General features: G+C 44.8%; 1 protein-coding gene across 1 annotated transcript in view; it reads right to left on the bottom strand.

Annotated features, from left to right (window-relative positions):
* NPHS1 (NPHS1 adhesion molecule, nephrin) overlaps positions 1-21,988 on the bottom strand; it is a 42,689-nt gene extending 20,701 nt beyond the window's left edge. Inside the window, exons 1-16 of the mRNA XM_075278861.1 lie at positions 21,940-21,988; positions 18,642-18,839; positions 18,118-18,240; positions 16,120-16,251; positions 15,967-16,045; positions 15,075-15,178; positions 10,663-10,784; positions 9,821-9,992; positions 7,335-7,492; positions 5,275-5,416; positions 5,014-5,138; positions 4,665-4,833; positions 4,307-4,436; positions 3,278-3,450; positions 2,743-2,883; positions 1,167-1,307 (exon numbers count right to left, since the gene is read on the bottom strand). Of these exons, the coding sequence (XP_075134962.1) occupies positions 1,167-1,307; positions 2,743-2,883; positions 3,278-3,450; positions 4,307-4,436; positions 4,665-4,833; positions 5,014-5,138; positions 5,275-5,416; positions 7,335-7,492; positions 9,821-9,992; positions 10,663-10,784; positions 15,075-15,178; positions 15,967-16,045; positions 16,120-16,251; positions 18,118-18,240; positions 18,642-18,839; positions 21,940-21,988 (2,158 nt within the window). The remainder of the gene's footprint in view (positions 1-1,166; positions 1,308-2,742; positions 2,884-3,277; positions 3,451-4,306; positions 4,437-4,664; positions 4,834-5,013; positions 5,139-5,274; positions 5,417-7,334; positions 7,493-9,820; positions 9,993-10,662; positions 10,785-15,074; positions 15,179-15,966; positions 16,046-16,119; positions 16,252-18,117; positions 18,241-18,641; positions 18,840-21,939) is intronic.
* Positions 21,989-22,322: the final 334 nt, after the last annotated feature.

Below are 22,322 nucleotides of genomic sequence, written 5' to 3'. Positions count from 1 at the left end.
TGCCTCACATTATAATGCCCCCCTCCAGCTGCCCCACATTATAATGCCCCCCTCCAGCTGCCCCACATTATAATGTCCCCCTCCAGCTGCCCCACATTATAATGCCCCCCTCCAGCTGCCCCACATTATAATGCCTCCCTCCAGCTGCCCCACATTATAATGCCCCCCTCCAGCTGCCCCACATTATAATGCCCCCCTCCAGCTGCCCCACATTATAATGTCCCCCTCCAGCTGCCCCACATTATAATGCCCCCCTCCAGCTGCCCCACATTATAATGCCCCCCTCCAGCTGCCCCACATTATGACACTTCTATCTACCCTCACAATACAAAGTCCCCTTACAGTTGCCCCCACAGTATATTCTCCTTCCAGTTGCCCCATATTCAAATACCCCCTCCAGTTGCCCCCACATTATAATGACCCCTCCATCTGCCACCACAATATATAGTCTCCTTCCAGTTACCCCATAATATAAAATCCCCCTCCAGCTGCCCCTACATTATACTGCCGGGGTAGATAAAGGGGTCATTATAAAGTCCCCGTCCAGCTGCCCCACAGTATAAAGTCCTCCAGTTGCCCCATATTCTAATGCCCCCTACAGTTGCCCCGACAGTATAAAGTCCTTCTCCAGTTGCCCCATATTCTAATGCCCCCTACAGTTGCCCCGACAGTATAAAGTCCTTCTCCAGTTGCCCCATATTCTAATGCCCCCAACAGTTGCCCCCACAATATAAAGTCCTTCTCCAGTTGCCCCATATTCTAATGCCCCCTACAGTTGCCCCCACAGTATAAAGCCCCCGTCCAGTTGTTCCACAGTTTAATGACCCCTCCATTTGTCCCCACAATATAAAGTCCCCCTGCAGTTGCCCCCACAGTTTAATGCCCCCTAATTACCCCCACAATGTAAAGTCCCCCTGCAGTTGCCCCCACAGTATCAAACAAACACACTAATAATAAACCCTTTGGATGACCAGGGGACACAGCTAGAGGGGGGAAAGCGGGGAATGGGTAGGCGGTGAGATTTAGATACAGGGTAAGGGTGGTGAAGCGAGCCTTTACCTAAGTGACGGAAAGCTTAGATACAGCAATGGGATGACACTGGCTGATAACAGAGAACAATAATGCCTGACAACATAAGTATACTAGATTTGTCTCCTGGGTCTTACAGTGAACATCCAGCTGTACCGTGGTGCTGTTCTTCCCCTCCTTGTTCACACAGGATACGCTGTATTCCCCGGAGTCAGCTCGACTAACGTTCCAAATCTCCAGTGAGCCCGCTCCTTTAAGGTGGTGTCTGTGGGCTCCTTCTGGAAAAGTAACATAAGACGGGATCAGCGGCCTGTATCTGTATAATACATCAGTAATAAGGTAAAACATGGTGCATTCTAATGTTATTACATGTTCTGTGTAATACTGCAGTGTGGCCACTAGATGTCAGTGTTGTAGCTTCCATTACTGTATGGGTAATTGGCTTTCTGTGGAAGGTGCAGGCAGGGCGCTAACACCTCCGGGCTATGGAGTGGGTGAGGATGTTTTATTAAAGGGTTTGAGGTATGTTAAATAATGCATCACACGGCTGTGGTAACCTAATGCCGCAGCATATGTACATTCATGGAAAGCTGACATAACCTTTACCGCGCCATCTGCACCTCACTAAAGAAATGATTGGCTATTGTTTCATGGCTTGCGGACTGTCAGCAGTAACTTTACGGATGGATTTTCATGCGCTGCAGCCTCAGTCACGGCTCGGAACAATGGAAGGCCGAAGATCTAAGAACAATTTTGCCTCGGAGATGTCACAGGGTCCTTATAAATTTATGAGGATTGGGCCGTAATTGATTTATGTCTTCTACGTGGTAAGCCAAGGGCGTCGTGTATAGGACATAGGGGCGGTTGTGAAAGGGTTAAACAGATCCTCGAGATTTAGAATGGATTTTTGGCTTAAGAATTACCCTGTTAGGGAATTTGCGGGGGATAAACGGAGGAGGGGGCTATCATTTCAAGACGACTTTCCATCCCCTCCAATTCGAACCCTTTCTGTCCTGCAATAGACCCCACTCCACTGATTCTGATGCAGTTGGAATTTTTTCTCTAGCCCCCACCATTCCTGAGCAATCTTGTCTGTAAGTTTCAGCACAATTAAGGTCTCTAGTGTCAGGTGGGCGGTTCCTGTCTATCTTCTGCAGCCTAGGACCACCCACCTGAAAGTAGAGAGCATAGTTGTGCTGAAATTTGCAGAGAAGATTGCTCAGGAATGGTGGGGGCTAGAGGAAAAATTCCAAGTGTGCCGGAGTAAGTGGTGTGGTTTCTATTGAAGGATGTAATGACTTGGAGTTGTTGGAGATGAGAGATCCATATTGAGCTCCACTTCCTCTTCCCAGGCCAGAGACATCACTTCTATTGGCAACAAGGTCAAATGTATGAAGCTGAGGTGCAATACCAGGCACAGCCACTATACAATTTACAGCGCTGTGGTTGGTACGTAGTGAAAAGGCCACTCCAATCAATACTATAGTTTTGGACAACCCCTTTAATAACCCGGATAAAGGATATCTTTCTCCCTTTAGGACCCAACATGTTCTCATAGAAAGCCAATTGACTTCAATAAGAGCTATGTAATTCTTAATTTCCCCTGCAGAGGCGCTGCAGGATAATTGAACACCTGTTTCCTGATTCTCTTACAGTGGATTGCCAGAGGTCCAGGTAGCAGGACACTCATTCCCGCCTTCATACCCCTCTTACCTCTGTTCAGTATTTGCCCTCGTAGGCTCCATGTGTAGTTGACCTCGATAGGGTTGGCTCGGATGTATAATGGGATGAGGGCCGCACCATGCTCCACCGCCTGGACAACCTTTGGCTGCTCGTCGGTAAATTCTGGTGGAACTGAAAAACAAGTCAATGCTTAGAATATTCTCAAATGTCTCCAGTACCTTATGGTGGGTCCGGTGTCTCCAATATAGTTGGTCCGTTTGGTTGTTTTTCACCACGTTTCGTGACCTCCTTGGTCATGTCTAAGAACATAAAGTATCTGCTCTGGACTCTTTACTAGTCATATCCAAGGAGATACCTCACCATCACCTATGGGTGGTAAGACATCTCCTTCTCAGATCCCCTACACATGTTCTATTCTTGAGCAGTTAGTTGCCTCGGACCATCTAAAGTGCTTCATGGATGGAGAGCGTGGTAGTGTAGACCAAGAACCTAAATTCTTAAGGGTTAATTCTTATACAAGTCAACTGGTGTTATGAGAAGTGTAGACATGACTGGTGGTACTTACATAGAACATTGAGCTTGTAGAAGGTGTTGACAGTCTCACTCAAGGCTTTGCTATAGGCCTCGCAGGAGACGCGTTTTCCATTGTCTAGTGAGGACACTGTTAAGGTGACACTGCTGGAGGTCGACTTTCCACCGAATTCCACATTCCTCATCCCCAAATCTCTTCCTTTCAAACTGATGAAGAGAAATACCATATTATCTGATGGGTGATTATTTGCTTTTTTAGAATGGTGGTTTGGGTGTTTAGTTTGTTGGTGGTGGGTCAGGTAATTGGTACTTGGGTGTTTGGCTTGTTGAGTTAGTGTGAGGTTAGGTCATCAGTTAGGTGTTTGGTTGGTTGAGTGACAGCTGATTGGGTGCTATCTTGGTTGAATGGTTAATTGGTTGGGTGATAGGTTGGGCAGTCGGTTGCTTGGTTTGGGGGTGGGTTGCTTGGAAGGCTGGTCAGTCGGTTGGAAAATAGGTTCAGATGTATCTAATACCAAGCTAATACTACTCCTATGGCTCCATCCATGATCCAGGATATTGTTGCTTCTGGTTTATGGTGTTTGGTTGGTTGGGTGGTTGATAGACTTGGTTGGTTGCTTGGCTAGTTGATTGTTTGGTTTTCTGGATGGGTGGTTCGCTATGACATATCTGATACCAAGCTAATACTACTCCTATGGCTCCATCCATGATCCAGGATATTGTTGCTTCTGGTTTATGGTATTTGGTTGGTTGGGTGGTTGATAGACTTGGTTGGGCGGTTGATAGACTTGGTTGGGTGGTTGATAGACTTGATTGGTTGCTTGGCTAGTTGATTGTTTGGTTTTCTGTATTGGTGGTTCGCTATGACATATCTGATACCAAGCTAATACTACTCACTCCATCCTTGAGCGATGATAGTGTTGCTTTTGGTTTACAGTGTTTGGTTAGTTGGGTGGTTGATAGGTTTGGTACTTGGTTAGGTGGTAGGTTACTGGGGACTTGGTCGCATATTTGGATAGGTATTTGGCTTACACCTCTCTAATAAGAAGCTAGTACTACTCACGTGACTCCATCCTTGATCCAGGATATCGTTGCTTCTGGATTACTGCTCCCCGTCCGGCACTCCAAGGTGATGGTGGTTCCACGTTTATAATCTTTGGGTGGGTTGATAATTTTAACATCAATGGGAGGGACTACAAAAGACGAAAAAGACACTGAGACCTGAGGAAGGTCAAATAATTAACTGAAACTGTAGGTTCCAGTCCAATCTCATGACTCTTTCTTCCCTTACGCCATGTTTTTTCATGTTTTTATGGAAGTGGTACCATCCCTTATCTTTTCCCTTCCATCACATTTGGCCCCATACCCTGTAACTGAAGCGACCCCTAGGTTTTCCCCATTTAGACAACCAGATGACTCACACTGGACATGGAGTTTTGTGGTGGCCGTCAGTATGTTCTTCCCACCATCGTTGGTGGCGTTGCACCGATAAGTTGCCTGGTTGTCACTTGGCCCGGTTTCAATGATGACCTCTCTGGACACGATCTTCCCTGCCGTTATTGTTCTCCCGTCTGACACGGTTCTCTTATCCTGAATTTTCAAAAATATAATAGTTTTTGGGTACTTTCTTTGACATACCTCATGAGGAGCCAAAGCCTCATGTCCTGCCAAGTTAGCTTCTTCAAGGAATAGTCTGGCAAGACCCGAATAGGTCATATTCGATGCCCAAGTTTACCCTACTCGGGAAATAATTTTTTAGCTCCAATGTACCTTAAGCCACACAAGTCGAGGAGCCGGGTGACCACCACTGGAGAGACAGGTTATCTTGACACGTGTCCCAGCCCGGAAACGAGTACCCGAAGGTGGAGCCTCAATCCAGATCTTTTGAGGTGGATCTGAAAGTCAAGTTGTGTACAATATTACCCCTTTAAGAACTGGGCCATGTTGTTAATTCAGATTTGTATTGGAATTTTTTAAATCAATTTTACAATATGGATCCGTATACGGATAGCTTGTGTATATAGGACTCACAGTTCACACTGAGCTGGACACTATTGGCCTTGGTGTAGAGAAGAGCCTCATTGAAGGCCTCGCAGGTCAGCGGCATGCCATTGTGTTCCCTCTGAACCACCGTTGTGATATTCGACATTGTGATCTTACCCCCGTGATCGGACTGGAAGGAAAATCATAGAAAGTGGAAGCATTATGATTGAGATAGATAGGAGATAGATAGATAGATAGATAGATAGATAGATAGATAGATAGATAGATAGATAGGAGATAGATAGATAGATAGATAGATAGATAGATAGATAGATAGATAGGAGATCAATAGATAGGAGATAGATAGATAGATAGATAGATAGATAGATAGATAGATAGATAGATAGAGTGTTGACCAAAAGTATTGGCACCCTGCAATTCTGTCAGATAATCCTCGGTGTCCCCCAGACAATGATTACAAGCACAAACTCTTTGGTAATATCTTCATTTATTTTGCTTGCAATGAAAAAACACAAAAGAGAATGAAAAAAAAGTCAAATCATTGATCATTTTATACAAAACTCCAAAAATGGTGCGGACAGAAGTATTGGCGCCCTCAGCCTAATACTTGGTCGCACAACCTTTAGACACAATAACTGCGCACAACCGCTTCCGGTAACCAGCAATGAGTTTCTTACAAGGCTCTGCTGGAATTTTAGACCCTTCTTCTTTGGCAAACTGCTCGCGGTCCCCCCTGAGATGTGAAGGGGGCCTTCTCCAAACTGCCATCAAGAGATCTCTCCTCCCCCACAGGTGTTCTATGGGATTCAGGGCTGGACTCATTGCTGCCACTTTACAAGTCTCCAGGGCTTTCTCTCACCACCATTTTCTAGCGCTGATCTGAAGTGTGTTTTGGGTCATTGTCCTGCTGGAAGACCCCTGACCTCTGAGGGAGACCCAGCTTTCTCACACTGGGCCCTACATTATGCTGCACAATGTGTTGGTCGTCTTCAGACTTCATAATGCCATGCACACGATCAAGCAGTCCAGTGCCAGAGGCAGCAAAGCAACCCCAAAACATCAGGGACCCTCCACCATGTCTGACTGTAGGGGGCGTCTTCTTCTCTTTGAAGGCCTCTTTTTTCCCTGTAATCTCTATGTTGATGCCTTTTCCTACTTTTGTCTCATCTGACCAGAGAACATTCTTCCAGAACGGTTTTGGCTTTCTCAGGTAAGTTTTGGCAAACTCCAGCCTGGCTTCTGTCTGTGGGTAAGAAGTGGGGTCTTCCTGGGTCTCCTACCATACAGTCCCTTCTCATTCAGACGCTGACACTGGATAGTACGGGGTGACACTGTTGTACCCTCGGACTGCAGGGCAGCTTGGACTTGTTTGGATGTTAGTCGAGGTTCTTTATCCGCCATCCGCACAATCTTGCATTGAAATCTCTCGTCAATTTTTCTTCTCCGTCCACATCTAGGGAGGTTAGCCACAGTGCCATGGGCTTTACACTTCTTCATGACACTGTGCACGGTAGACACAGGAACATTCAGGTCTTTAGAGATGGACTTGTAGCCTTGAGATTGCTCATGCTTCCTCACAATTTTGCTTTTCAAGTCCTCAGACAGTTCTTTGGTCTTCTTTCTTTTCTCCATGCTCAATGTGGTCAAACAAGGACACAGGACAGAGGTGGAGTCAACTTTAATCCATTTCAAGTGGCTGCAAGTGTGATTTAGTTATTGCCACCACCTGTTAGGTGCCTCAGGTAAGTAACAGGTGCTGTTAATTACACAAATTAGAGAAGCATCACATGATTTTTAAAACAGTGCCAATACTTTTGTCCACCCCCTTTTTATGTTTGGTGTGGAGTTATATCCAATTTGGCTTTTTGACAATTCTTTTTGTGGTTTTCCATTGAAAACAAATTAAATGAAGATAATAATACCAAAGAATTTGTGACTGCAATCATTTTCTGGAAGAACATGAGTATTATCTGACAGAATTGCAGGGGTGCCAATACTTTTGGACAACACTGTAGATAGATAGATAGATAGATAGATAGATAGATAATAGATAGAGACAATGTTCTTACTATTATTACAGTTCTTACATCAGTTATAGTGACCACTGTATTCTCCAGCTCTACAGCCCCCAGCCACCAGCGGATGTATACGGGGGGATTACTTGATGCAGTAAAACAGGAGAACGATAGAGACGTATTCTCCGGACCACTGGATGAGCCAAGAATCGTGACTTTGGTGGGAAGAACTAAGTGAAAAGAGATGAGAGAGAATATAAACCGTACAATCTACTGTCATTTACTGTAATATGCATGTCCTAGTCTAGGACTATATACAGATATTATTAGTGGGGGCGCTGTTGCTTTAATTGCTATAAAAAAAAATCTGGGACCTGCAGTGGTGAAAAGTGGTACTGCAAGAAAAGAGGTGATATTGTGAATGCCAATAAAATGTGGAAGAAAGGACAAATCTCTTCTAGTAGTAATAATATTATATATTATGGTAGATTATATTATATCATTCATAAATTTACATCACGTTACTTTATATAACATTATATAAGAAACTACATTATATTACATTATATCATAGATTATATTATACTTTATATTACAGTGTATTCAATCATAGTACGTTATATTATGTTACTTTATAATGCAGTATATTATATATTATTGCACTATATTCTAATAATTTGTTACATTATATCTTATACCATATGGCAGCCTTTATATCACAGGAGATTATATTACTGTATATTACATTGTATATTGCAAATTATTACACCATATACTATACATTATATCATAGTAGATTATATTATATTATATTTACTATCACATTATATTTTACCATAGTAGACTTTAATTTAGCTCATATTACATAACTTTATATTATACTTTAGTAGATTATATTACATTATATCATATATGTTATACCATGCAGTAGCCTTTATATCACATATTACTTTATACTGTGTCATAGTAGATTTTATTTTACCTTATAGCACATATATCATAGTCTATTATATTATATTACTTTACACCACAACATATTTTAGTAGATTACGTAATATTATATAATATATTAGAATTTATTATAATAATTTATATTGCATTTTATTGTAAATCACGTTACGGTATATCATAATAGATTATATTGTATTGTAATAGATTACGTAATATTATACCAAAATAGACAGTATTATATTATGTTGTATTAAATCACATTATTATATGATGGTAAATTATATTATATTACTTTATGTTGCATTATATCACGTTATATTTTACCATAGCAGGTTATATTACTTTATATTATAGTATATTATATCATATTACTTTACATTATATTACATTAACTCATAGCAGATAATATTATATCACATTATATTATATTACATTATATTATATACTGCATGTTGTATGCAATTTTATCATATTACTTTATATTACACTAGCTGGTACCCGCGACTTCGTCTGCGGTGATTGTAGAAGTGGGTATATACAGGCGGGGGTAAGGTTTTCGTACTGTGTATAAGGGATGGGATATGAAATGTAACTTTGTATCTTGTTTTTGCTTTTTGATTTTCGTTTTTGACTCCCCTCCTTCTAAACCCCATAACTTTTTTATTTCTCCGCTCCCAGAGCCATATGAGGTCTTAATTTTTCCTGGGACAAATTTTTCTTCATGATGTCACCATTATTTATTCTATATAATGTACTGGGAAGCAGGGAAAAAATTCTGAATGGGGTGGATTTGAAGAAAAAATGCATTTCTGCGACTTTCTTACGGGCTTTGGTTTTACGGCGTTCACTGTGCAACCAAAATGACATGTCCCCTGTATTCTGTGTTTCGGTACGGTTCCGGGGATACCAAATTTATATGGTTTTATTTACATTTTGACCCCTTAAAAAAATCCAAAACTGTGTTAAAAAATTATTTTTTGAAAAGTCACCATATTCCGACAGCCGTAACTTTTTTATACGTCCGTGTACGGGGATGTATAGGGCGTCTTTTTTTGCGGGAACGGGTGTACTTTGTAGTTCTACCATTTTCGGGAAATGTTATTGCTTTGATCACTTTTTATTCAAATTTTTAGCAGAATCAAAACAGTGAAAAAATGATGGTTTGGCACTTTTGACCATTTTTCCCGCTACGGCGTTTACCGAACAGGAAAAATATTTGTATAACTTTGTAGAGCGGGCGATTTCGGACGCGGGGATACCTAACATGTATGTATTGATGTACATACATGTTAGGTATAATATGATTGTATTACTTTATATTATATCACATTATACCAGTAGATTATATCATATTACACTATATTGAAGTACATTATATCATAGTAGATTATATTATTTTACATCACAATATATTATATTATACTATATCATATTATATTGAGTATTTTATATGGCGGGCAGCAGTTTATATAGGATATGAATAACCATTATTTAGTAAGTTTTATTCTATGCTACATGTAAGAGATACAAGGACCCTCCAGTGACCCCTCCCGCCCAATCTAAAGGTCACGCCATCTCCCGAATTAAAACCTCCAGAAGCCACTCACAGAGAACGTTGAGGGTGATGCTGGCTCGGAGGACCACCGGAGTCACATGATTGACGGCCTCACAGCTTATAACGGCCTGATTATGATCCGGCTTGACATTTATAGTCAAGAAACTTCTAGAGAGTCTTTTGTTATTGTCTGTTTCCCAGCGGTTGTTCACCACGTCATCATTCTGGGCGGGGGAAGAGAGTAGAAATGAGAAAGCTCAATTATATCATAGATTAAAGCATGAACTTAGTATCAGATCCATGTTATGGAAGAAAAAATCACAGTATATGGAAGAACCTCAACTTTCTAAAGAAAACCAGTAAGACATCCCTCCATAAATACCCCTATTCACCATGACTTATCTATAGGGCCCTTTGTCTTCAAAATTGTAACCGGGCCCCAAAGTCGGAAGGGCCCAGAGGATGTGATACACAAATGTATTCAGGGTGATTTTGATAATGTCAAGGATGGTGGGGACAACAGTGGAGGGCAAGCTGAACTACTGTATCAAGGCCTATAGCGTTTGGCTACCCCGTTGCACATTTGGGAACTCTGGGTTAAAACAGAGGGAAGGGAGCACCCCATTCAGTATCCGCATCTATCAGTCAAAACAGAAAGTAGCTACATAGAGAGTCACCCACTCTGGAGGACTGAACACGTCACATCTTACACAGACAGTCTAGTACTGTCAGTGCACACCATGCAATACCTTATTTCTCCTGTGGGGGCACTGCAGGGAAATTGAACCGTTCCACCACAGATCGCAGCATTACCATCTTATCACAAAGAAAACCTTCTAATAAAAGGATCAACCAAAGCAAAAGACTCCTTTAATAGCTAATATGAGCACTCACCTTTAACCACTGCAAGGTTGCCAAAGGATTTCCACTATGGGAGGTACAGGTCAGCTTTAAGGTTTCCTCAGACTTGATAGATGGTCCTTCATAACCATGAATGATTGGGACGTCAGGAGGAACTATAGAGGAAAAAAAGACTTTGAAATGTGCCCACTATGTAAGCTGCCATATTGTAAGTACCTCCAACTTAGATCAGGTTCATATCTGCGCACGGGTCTCTGTCGTTTGGAACGACGGAGAGCCGGACCGTAAAAATGGGGTTACCTATGGACACCCGCAGACTACTGACACTGTAATGGGGTCTGTTGGGGGTTAATGAGGTTACTCGTGGACACCCGCAGACTACTGGCACTGTAATGGGGTCTGTTGGGGGTTAATGGGGTTACCCGTGGACACTTGCCCAGTACAGGCACTGTAATGGGGTCTGTCGGGGGTTAATGGGGTTACCCGTGGACACTCGCAGACTACTGGCACTGTAATGGGGTCTGTCGGGGTTAATGGGGTTACTCGTGGACACTCGCAGACTACTGGCACTGTAATGGGGTCTGTAGGGGTTAATGGGGTTACTCGTGGACACTCGCAGACTACTGGCACTGTAATGGGGTCTGTCGGGGGTTAATGGGGTTACTCGTGGACACTCGCAGACTACTGGCACTGTAATGGGGTCTGTCGGGGGTTAATGGGGTTACTCGTGGACACTCGCAGACTACAGGCACTGTAATGGGGTCTGTCGGGGGTTAATGGGGTTACTCGTGGACACTCGCAGACTACTGGCACTGTAATGGGGTCTGTCGGGGGTTAATGGGGTTACTCGTGGACACTCGCAGACTACTGGCACTGTAATGGGGTCTGTCGGGGGTTAATGGGGTTACTCGTGGACACCCGCAGACTACTGGCACTGTAATGGGGTCTGTTGGGGGTTAATGGGGTTACCCTTGGACACTCGCAGACTACAGGCACTGTAATGGGGTCTGTCGGGGGTTAATGGGGTTACTCGTGGACACTCGCAGACTACTGGCACTGTAATGGGGTCTGTTGGGGGTTAATGGGGTTACCCTTGGACACTCGCAGACTACTGGCACTGTAATGGGGTCTGTCGGGGGTTAATGGGGTTACCCTTGGACACTCGCAGACTACAGGCACTGTAATGGGGTCTGTCGGGGGTTAATGGGGTTACTCGTGGACACTCGCAGACTACTGGCACTGTAATGGGGTCTGTCGGGGGTTAATGGGGTTACTCGTGGACACCCGCAGACTACTGGCACTGTAATGGGGTCTGTTGGGGGTTAATGGGGTTACCCTTGGACACTCGCAGACTACAGGCACTGTAATGGGGTCTGTCGGGGGTTAATGGGGTTACTCGTGGACACCCGCAGACTACTGGCACTGTAATGGGGTCTGTCGGGGGTTAATGGGGTTACTCGTGGACACCCGCAGACTACTGGCACTGTAATGGGGTCTGTTGGGGGTTAATGGGGTTACCCTTGGACACTCGCAGACTACTGGCACTGTAATGGGGTCTGTCGGGGGTTAATGGGGTTACTCGTGGACACCCGCAGACTACTGGCACTGTAATGGGGTCTGTTGGGGGTTAATGGGGTTACCCTTGGACACTCGCAGACTACTGGCACTGTAATGGGGTCTGTCGGGGGTTAATGGGGTTACTCGTGGACACTCGCAGACTACTGGCACTGTAATGGGGTCTGTCGGGGGTTAATGGGGTTACCCTTGGACACTCGCAGACTACTGGCACTGTAATGGGGTCTGTCGGGGGTTAATGGGGTTACTCGTGGACACCCGCAGACTACTGGCACTGTAATGGGGTCTGTTGGGGGTTAATGGGGTTACCCTTGGACACTCGCAGACTACTGGCACTGTAATGGGGTCTGTCGGGGGTTAATGGGGTTACCCTTGGACACTCGCAGACTACTGGCACTGTAATGGGGTCTGTCGGGGGTTAATGGGGTTACTCGTGGACACTCGCAGACTACTGGCACTGTAATGGGGTCTGTCGGGGGTTAATGGGGTTACCCTTGGACACTCGCAGACTACTGGCACTGTAATGGGGTCTGTCGGGGGTTAATGGGGTTACTCGTGGACACTCGCAGACTACTGGCACTGTAATGGGGTCTGTCGGGGGTTAATGGGGTTACTCGTGGACACTTGCAGACTACTGGCACTGTAATGGGGTCTGTCGGGGGTTAATGGGGTTACTCGTGGACACCCGCAGACTGCTGGCACTGTAATGGGGTCTGTCGGGGGTTAATGGGGTTACTCGTGGACACCCGCAGACTACTGGCACTGTAATGGGGTCTGTCGGGGGTTAATGGGGTTACTCGTGGACACCCGCAGACTACTGGCACTGTAATGGGGTCTGTCGGGGGTTAATGGGGTTACCCTTGGACACTCGCAGACTACTGGCACTGTAATGGGGTCTGTCGGGGGTTAATGGGGTTACTCGTGGACACCCGCAGACTACTGGCACTGTAATGGGGTCTGTCGGGGGTTAATGGGGTTACTCGTGGACACTCGCAGACTACTGGCACTGTAATGGGGTCTGTTGGGGGTTAATGGGGTTACCCTTGGACACTCGCAGACTACTGGCACTGTAATGGGGTCTGTCGGGGGTTAATGGGGTTACTCGTGGACACCCGCAGACTACTGGCACTGTAATGGGGTCTGTTGGGGGTTAATGGGGTTACCCTTGGACACTCGCAGACTACAGGCACTGTAATGGGGTCTGTTGGGGGTTAATGGGGTTACTCGCGGACACTCGCAGACTACAGGCACTGTAATGGGGTCTGTCGGGGGTTAATGGGGTTACTCGTGGACACCCGCAGACTACTGGCACTGTAATGGGGTCTGTCGGGGGTTAATGGGGTTACTCGTGGACACTCGCAGACTACTGGCACTGTAATGGGGTCTGTCGGGGGTTAATGGGGTTACTCGTGGACACTTGCAGACTACTGGCACTGTAATGGGGTCTGTCGGGGGTTAATGGGGTTACTCGTGGACACCCGCAGACTACTGGCACTGTAATGGGGTCTGTCGGGGGTTAATGGGGTTACTCGTGGACACCCGCAGACTACTGGCACTGTAATGGGGTCTGTCGGGGGTTAATGGGGTTACTCGTGGACACCCGCAGACTACTGGCACTGTAATGGGGTCTGTCGGGGATTAATGGGGTTACCCTTGGACACCCGCAGACTACTGGCACTGTAATGGGGTCTGTCGGGTGTTAATGGGGTTACCCTTGGACACTCGCAGACTACAGGCACTGTAATGGGGTCTGTCGGGGGTTAATGGGGTTACTCGCGGACACCCGCAGACTACTGGCACTGTAATGGGGTCTGTCGGGTGTTAATGGGGTTACCCTTGGACACTCGCAGACTACTGGCACTGTAATGGGGTCTGTTGGGGGTTAATGGGGTTACCCTTGGACACTCGCAGACTACTGGCACTGTAATGGGGTCTGTCGGGTGTTAATGGGGTTACCCTTGGACACTCGCAGACTACAGGCACTGTAATGGGGTCTGTCGGGTGTTAATGGGGTTACTCGTGGACACCCGCAGACTACTGGCACTGTAATGGGGTCTGTTGGGGGTTAATGGGGTTACCCTTGGACACCCGCAGACTACTGGCACTGTAATGGGGTCTGTCGGGTGTTAATGGGGTTACCCTTGGACACTCGCAGACTACAGGCACTGTAATGGGGTCTGTCGGGTGTTAATGGGGTTACTCGTGGACACTCGCAGACTACTGGCACTGTAATGGGGTCTGTTGGGGGTTAATGGGGTTACTCGTGGACACTCGCAGACTACTGGCACTGTAATGGGGTCTGTGGGGGGTTAATGGGGTTACTCGTGGACACTCGCAGACTACTGGCACTGTAATGGGGTCTGTTGGGGGTTAATGGGGTTACTCGTGGACACTCGCAGACTACTGGCACTGTAATGGGGTCTGTGGGGGGTTAATGGGGTTACTCGTGGACACTCGCAGACTACTGGCACTGTAATGGGGTCTGTTGGGGGTTAATGGGGTTACTCGTGGACACTCGCAGACTACAGGCACTGTAATGGGGTCTGTCGGGTGTCCACTGTTTTTATACTGAAACTGGCCAGGCAGGACTGTCTCGGCCAATTTCTATCCTAAATTGGTAAGTTGTATTCCTTTACGACATGCATGGATTGGACCTACTGAATTCTACCTGTCCAATCTAACTGTAACTTTTTGAGATATTTGGAGCCAGAGGTGCAGAGTCAATGTGTATCATCCACCTGCCAATCCAGCAGTCTTAGTGGCCACGGTTGGTTTGCCCTCTATAACCAGCTAGCTGTATATATGACTCCATGGATGGGCCATTTTGGTAACTGAGATGTGTATGGTGGTACAGTATAGCATTGTCTCACACAGGACATTCATGGTGAAGCTCACGGTCAGTGGTGCCTGAAGCGCTGGGTTTAGAGCCGAGCAGACCAGTAGGTTTCCATTATCGGTACTTAGTGGGATGACCCTGCGAATGGAGAACATAAGACATGTTTTGTTATAGACATAGACTTGGACATTTGACAAAATAACCAGTTCTAGGTTCACCCTTATGAGACATGGCCTGCAAAAATGACACTAAAAATCCACCCAAAATAATCTTACAATCCGTGATATAAAAGAAAATTGGTAAATATCAGTGGGGTGAATGCCATGCCCATTGCGGTACACTGTGTAGTCCCCATATCCTTTAAATTGAATGTGTCGCCTATGTTTTAAACATATTTTTAAGGAATTTTTGGTCAAGGTTTTAAAACTGTAAATAAATTCCTTAAAATCCTGCAGTTCTGACTCTGGCCACTAAGCCAACTAATATGTCGAGACTTCCTGTTTTCTATAGGAGATTTCTTTACAGTAGTCACCTCACTTACAGCACACTGATGATCACAGCCATCATGTAGATGTAGATAAAATGCATAATCCAACAGTCACAATTGATAATTTCACATCTTACCTACTCCCCTATATGTACAGGTCACTGAGCATGAGAAAGCTCCCCCATAGTAGACAGTTGAGTCTGTTCCTGACCATTGGGTCTATGGCCCATGGCCTGTCTACTGAAGACAAGAAGTCCCAAACTATTTTAGGCTTAGTGGGAAGAGTGGGAATTGCAACATTAAAATTTTTTTTTTAAAAAAAAAAATAGATAATAATATAAAGAATTATTTAAAAATATGTTTTGGCATTCTGCACCACATTGAATCTTCAGCTTCGTATTGTATTTTATAAGAGATGATAGGAGTAGTGCACACTTACATGGCTGTCGTCTCCGTATTCTCCAGCTTTTCGATGGATCCAGGTTCATTACTTGATGACGATGAAACTTCAACCCCACCTACGTGTAACCAGTATACATTAGTATATAGTATGTAGCATCCCTAACCAGCTATAATAAAGACTGTCCCTTACTTTTGATGATAGTCAATGTAGCTGCTGGTTTGGCATTGAGGACACTACAGGAGACCGGATACTCAACCCCATGGACCCACGTGACAGAACTTCCAGCTATCTGCTCCTTAAATACCGGAGATTCTGGGGGGACTGTGGAAGAGACATTCAGCGCTCAATAAAAACTGGTACAAAGTAACACGTGTGATGGGAACACATCTGGGAGGACTGAAGGATACAGTAACAGGAATTTCCACCGGAGCATCAATTATCATATAATAATACAATATCCATACCACAAAGATATAGAAAATGAAAAAAATATATACGGTACAATGTAACCAGGAGGAGGGATACATGACAAGAACATACAATGTAACCAGGAGAGGAGGATACAGGACAAGAACATACAATGTAACCAGGGGGGTGGATACAGGACAAGAACATACAATGTATCTAGGAGGGGTGGATACAGGACAAGAACATACAATGTAACCAGGAGAGGAGGATACATGACAAGAACATACAATGTATCTAGGAGGGGAGGATACAGGACAAGAATATACAATATAACCAAGCGGGAGGATACAGGACAAGAACATACAATGTAACCAGGAGAGGAGGATACAGGACAAGAACATACAATGTATCTAGGAGGGGAGGATACAGGACAAGAATATACAATATAACCAAGCGGGAGGATACAGGACAAGAACATACAATGTAACCAGGGGGGTGGATACAGGACAAGAACATACAATGTATCTAGGAGGGGAGGATACAGGACAAGAATATACAATATAACCAAGCGGGAGGATACAGGACAAGAACATACAAAATAACCAGGAGAGGAGGATACAGGACAAGAACAAACAATGTAACCAGGGGGGTGGATACAGGACAAGAACATACAATGTATCTAGGAGGGGAGGATACAGGACAAGAATATACAATATAACCAAGCGGGAGGATACAGGACAAGAACATACAATGTAACCAGGAGAGGAGGATACAGGACAAGAACATACAATGTATCTAGGAGGGGAGGATACAGGACAAGAATATACAATATAACCAAGCGGGAGGATACAGGACAAGAACATACAAAATAACCAGGAGAGGAGGATACAGGACAAGAACAAACAATGTAACCAGGAGAGGAGGATACATGACAAGAACATACAATGTATCTAGGAGGGGAGGATACAGGACAAGAATATACAATATAACCAAGCGGGAGGATACAGGACAAGAACATACAAAATAACCAGGAGAGGAGTATACAGGACAAGAACATACAATGTATCTAGGAGAGGAGGATACATGACAAGAACATACAATGTATCTAGGAGGGGAGGATACAGGACAAGAATATACAATATAACCAAGCGGGAGGATACAGGACAAGAACATACAATGTAACCAGGAGAGGAGGATACATGACAAGAACATACAATGTATCTAGGAGGGGAGGATACAGGACAAGAATATACAATATAACCAAGCGGGAGGATACAGGACAAGAACATACAATGTAACCAGGAGAGGAGGATACAGGACAAGAACATACAATGTATCTAGGAGGGGAGGATACAGGACAAGAATATACAATATAACCAAGCGGGAGGATACAGGACAAGAACATACAAAATAACCAGGAGAGGAGGATACAGGACAAGAACAAACAATGTAACCAAGAGAGGAGTATACAGGACAAGAACATACAATGTATCTAGGAGAGGAGGATACATGACAAGAACATACAATGTATCTATGAGGGGTGGATACAGGACAAGAACATACAATGTATCTAGGAGGGGAGGATACAGGACAAGAACTTACAAAATAACGAGAAGGGGACGATACATGACAAGAACATACAAAGTAACCAACACAGGTGAATATAGCTGAATACAATATACCATGTAACCAAAAGGGGAGGATATGTGACATACAACATACAATGTAACCAGGATACATGACACTACATATGATCTTATGGCAGTTCAGAAGACTTACTTAGTACGGTAAGTATTGCGGCGTACGACATTATCCCCATGCTGACCTCCGACCTCCCCACTTGGCAGTGGTACTGTGCGTCATCCGACAGCTCACATTGCTGGATACGTAGGTTGTATTCCCCTGGGGGGTTAATGAATGCAGGCATCCAATTAGTAATAATAATAATTATATGTGGCACCGCCGAGCCAGTCTCCTGGATACTTACATAGGATCGCGCTACACATCTATAGCATGTCATAATATTACCCGTCACATGACCTGTTTCTATGGCAGGATACTTACTATGTCTCTTAGAGTGGACGCCATAATGATCATTACCTTATTACATGCCCTAAGTGGTTACATTATTCTGTTTAATACACAGATTTATATTTAAAGGGACATGGCGCCCAATTTCATACAACACTATGTCTCCAGGTGTTCATCTAGGGGTGTCAGTAAGCAAGAACTGATACCTTTACAGATTGCTCTACTGGTATATCTTCTATACACCACTGGGGACCTTATTGGGGGGGTCGTACCTTTGTGGGGGTCTCCAGTCATGCTGTAGCGAGGGAATCCTGGTATACTCCTATCAGGTCCCAGCAGGAGCCCATCCTTAACCCATTGTACTCTGCCCGATGCGTGCTCGACCTCACAGACCAGGACCTGCGTTGACCCCCGCACTGCAGTGACATTATCCGGCTGGACGCGGAAGACCTGCTGGACTCCGGCCGCACCTTGGACAAGCAACGGAAGAAAGTACAGAGATTGTATTGTAGTTATATTACATGTGAATACAATGGCAGAAAATCTATCTCATCACCGCCAGATGGACTGTGAGGACACAATGCGCTTAGATACATCGGCTGCAGGAAGTAATGCAACTAAGGTGCTTAGATACTTAATACAGCAAATACTAAACCGCTGAATGCCAGACATTAAACCAGTGATCACCAGTAACTAGAGCACTAAACCAGTGGATGCCCGGGACTGAGACGGGAAACCAGTGGAGACCAGGGAAACTAAACCAGTGATCACCAGTAACTAGAGCACTAAACCAGTGGACACCAGGGACTGAGACGCGAAACCAGTGGAGACCAGGTACACTAAACCAATGCTCACCAGTAACTAGAGCACTAAACCAGTGGATGCCAGGGACTGAGACGCGAAACCATTGAAGACCAGGGAAATTAAACCAGAGATCACCAGTAACTAGAGCACTAAACCAGTGGACGCCAGGGACTGAGACGGGAAACCAGTGGAGACCAGGGAAACTAAACCAGTGATCACCAGTAACTAGAGCACTAAACCAGTGGACGCCAGGGACTGAGACGGGAAACCAGTGGAGACCAGGGAAACTAAACCAGAGATCACCAGTAACTAGAGCACTAAACCAGTGGACGCCAGGGACTGAGACGGGAAACCAGTGGAGACCAGGGAAACTAAACCAGTGATCACCAGTAACTAGAGCACTAAACTACTGAAAACCAGGGACTGAGACGCGAAACCAATGGACAACAGGGACTCAGACCCTAAACCATTGGAAACCAGGGACACTAAACTAGTGATCACCAGTAACTAGAGCACTAAACTACTGGAAAACCAGGGACTGAGACACTAAAAAAGTGGACACCAGGGACTGAGACACTAAAACAGTGGACAACAGGGACTCAGACCCTAAACCATTGGAAACCAGGGAAACTAAACTAGTGATCACCAGTAACTAGAGCACTAAAGCACTGGACACCAGGGACAGATGCTAAGCCAATGGATACCAGGGACTAAGACACTAAACCAGTGGACACGAAGGACTGAGACACTAAAACAGTGGACACCAGGGAAAATAAACCAGTGATCACCACAACTACAGCACTAAACCACAGAAAACCAGGAGCTGAGATGCTAACCCAGTACACCAGGTACACTATACCACCAGTGGTCACCAGTAACTAGAGCACTAAACCAGTAGACGCCATGGACTGAGACACTAAACCAGTGGAGACCAGGGAAACTAAACCAGTGATCACCAGTAACTAGAGCACTAAACTACTGGAAACCAGGGACTGAGACGAGAAACCAGTGGAAACCAGGAAATGAAATGAAGCGCTAAACAACTGGACACCAGGGACTCAGACCATAAGCCATTGGAAACCAGGGACACTTAACTAGTGATCACCAGTAACTAGAGCACTAAAGCGCTGGAAACCAGGGAATGAGACGCTAAACCAGTGGAGACCAGGGAAACTAAACCAGTGAGCACCAGTAACTAGAGCACTAAACTACTGGACACCAGGGACTGAGACACTAAAACAGTGGACACCAGGGACTGAGATGCTAAACCACTGGAAACCAGGTACACTAAACCAATGCTCACCAGTAACTAGAGGACTAATCTACTTGAAACCAGGGACTTAGACACTAAACCATTGGACAACAGTGACTCAGACACTAAACCAATAAAAAACAGGGACTCTGACACTAAACCACTGGACACTAGGGAAATTAAACCAGTGGTCACCACTGACTAGAGCACTAAACTACTGGAAACCAAGAACTGAGTTGCTAAGCCAGTGCAAACCAGGGAAACTAAACCAGTGATCACCAGTAACTAGAGCACTAAACTACTGGAAACCAGGGACTGAGACGCTAAACCAGTGATCACCATAACTAGAGCACTAAACCACAGGAAACCAGGAACTGAGATGCTAAACCAGTGGACACCAGGGTCTGAGACACTAAAACAGTGGACAACAGGGACTGAGACATTAAAATAGTGGACAACAGGGACTGAGACAATAGACCAGGGGACACAAGGGACTGAGACACTAAAACAGTGGACAACAGGGACTGAGACATTAAAATAGTGGACAACAGGGACTGAGACAATAGACCAGGGGACACAAGGGACTGAGACACTAAAACAGTGGATACCAGGGACTGAGACACTAAAACAGTGGACACCAGGGACTGAGACAATAGACCAGGGGACACAAGGGACTGAGAAACTAAAACAGTGGACACCAGGGACTGAGAAACTAAAACAGTGGACACCAGAGACTGAGACACTAAACCACTAAAAACCAGGGACTCTGACACTAAACCACTGGACACTAGGGGAACTAAACCAGTGGTTACCACTGACTAGAGCACTAAACTGCTGGAAACCAAGAACTACGTTGCTAATCCAATGCAAACCAGGGAAACTAAACAGTGATCACCAGTAACTAGAGCACTAAACCAGTGGATACCACAACCTATGAATCTAATTATTGAAACAACAAAGACTGTTGCAATAAAACCACTGGACACCAGTGACTGGGAATCTATATGACTGGGCACCAGGGACTGTTACTATAACCCACCAAGGACAGCGACACTAAAGAACTAGACCTCAGGTACTGAAACAGGAACCCACTGGAGACTAGGTCAATAAATAGATACAAGAGATTGGAATATTTGACTACTGGACAGCAGAAGGCGCAGCAATGTATCACTGGACCGTAGGGCAATAAACCAGCAGACATCAGGACAAGAACATGAAACCACTGGACTAGTGCACAACAACCAGGGGCCGAACAACAAACTAGGAGACACAGGTACTGGGCTTATATTCTACTGGAAAACACAAATTTGGACAAAACAATTGAATATTAAGAATTGAGATATTACAGAATAATAGGACCTGGACACAAAGCTCTAGAAACCAGAAGCTGTCCTAGAAACCTCAAGACACCAGGGACAGAACACTAAACACATGTCAGCATGGGACTAGGACTCTAGACCTCAACCTGGGAATATATTACAGTATAGGGAAGATACTCCAGATATTACACATACCTCCTAGTATACAGAGACAGCAGGTCAGGAAGACTGCAACAGGATCCATGTGTCCCCCTACTGGACAGTATCTACAAATACAATTTCAGAATTACATCAATAAAGGACAAGTAATGTATGTACACAGTGACTGTACCAGCAGTATAGTGAGTGCAGCTCTGGAGTATAATACAGGATGTAACTCAGAATCAGTACAGGATAAGTAATGTATGTACACAGTGACTGTACCAGCAGTATAGTGAGCACAGCTCTGGAGCATAATACAGGATGTAACTCAGGATCAGTACAGGATAAGTAATGTAATGTATGTACACAGTGACTGCACCAGCAGAATAGTGAGCGCAGCTCTGGAGTATAATACAGGATGTAACTCAGGATCAGTA

This window comes from Leptodactylus fuscus, chromosome 6, assembly GCF_031893055.1.
Source record: "Leptodactylus fuscus isolate aLepFus1 chromosome 6, aLepFus1.hap2, whole genome shotgun sequence".
Lineage (NCBI taxonomy): Eukaryota > Metazoa > Chordata > Amphibia > Anura > Leptodactylidae > Leptodactylus > Leptodactylus fuscus.
This window is presented reverse-complemented; position numbering and strand designations above follow the sequence as displayed.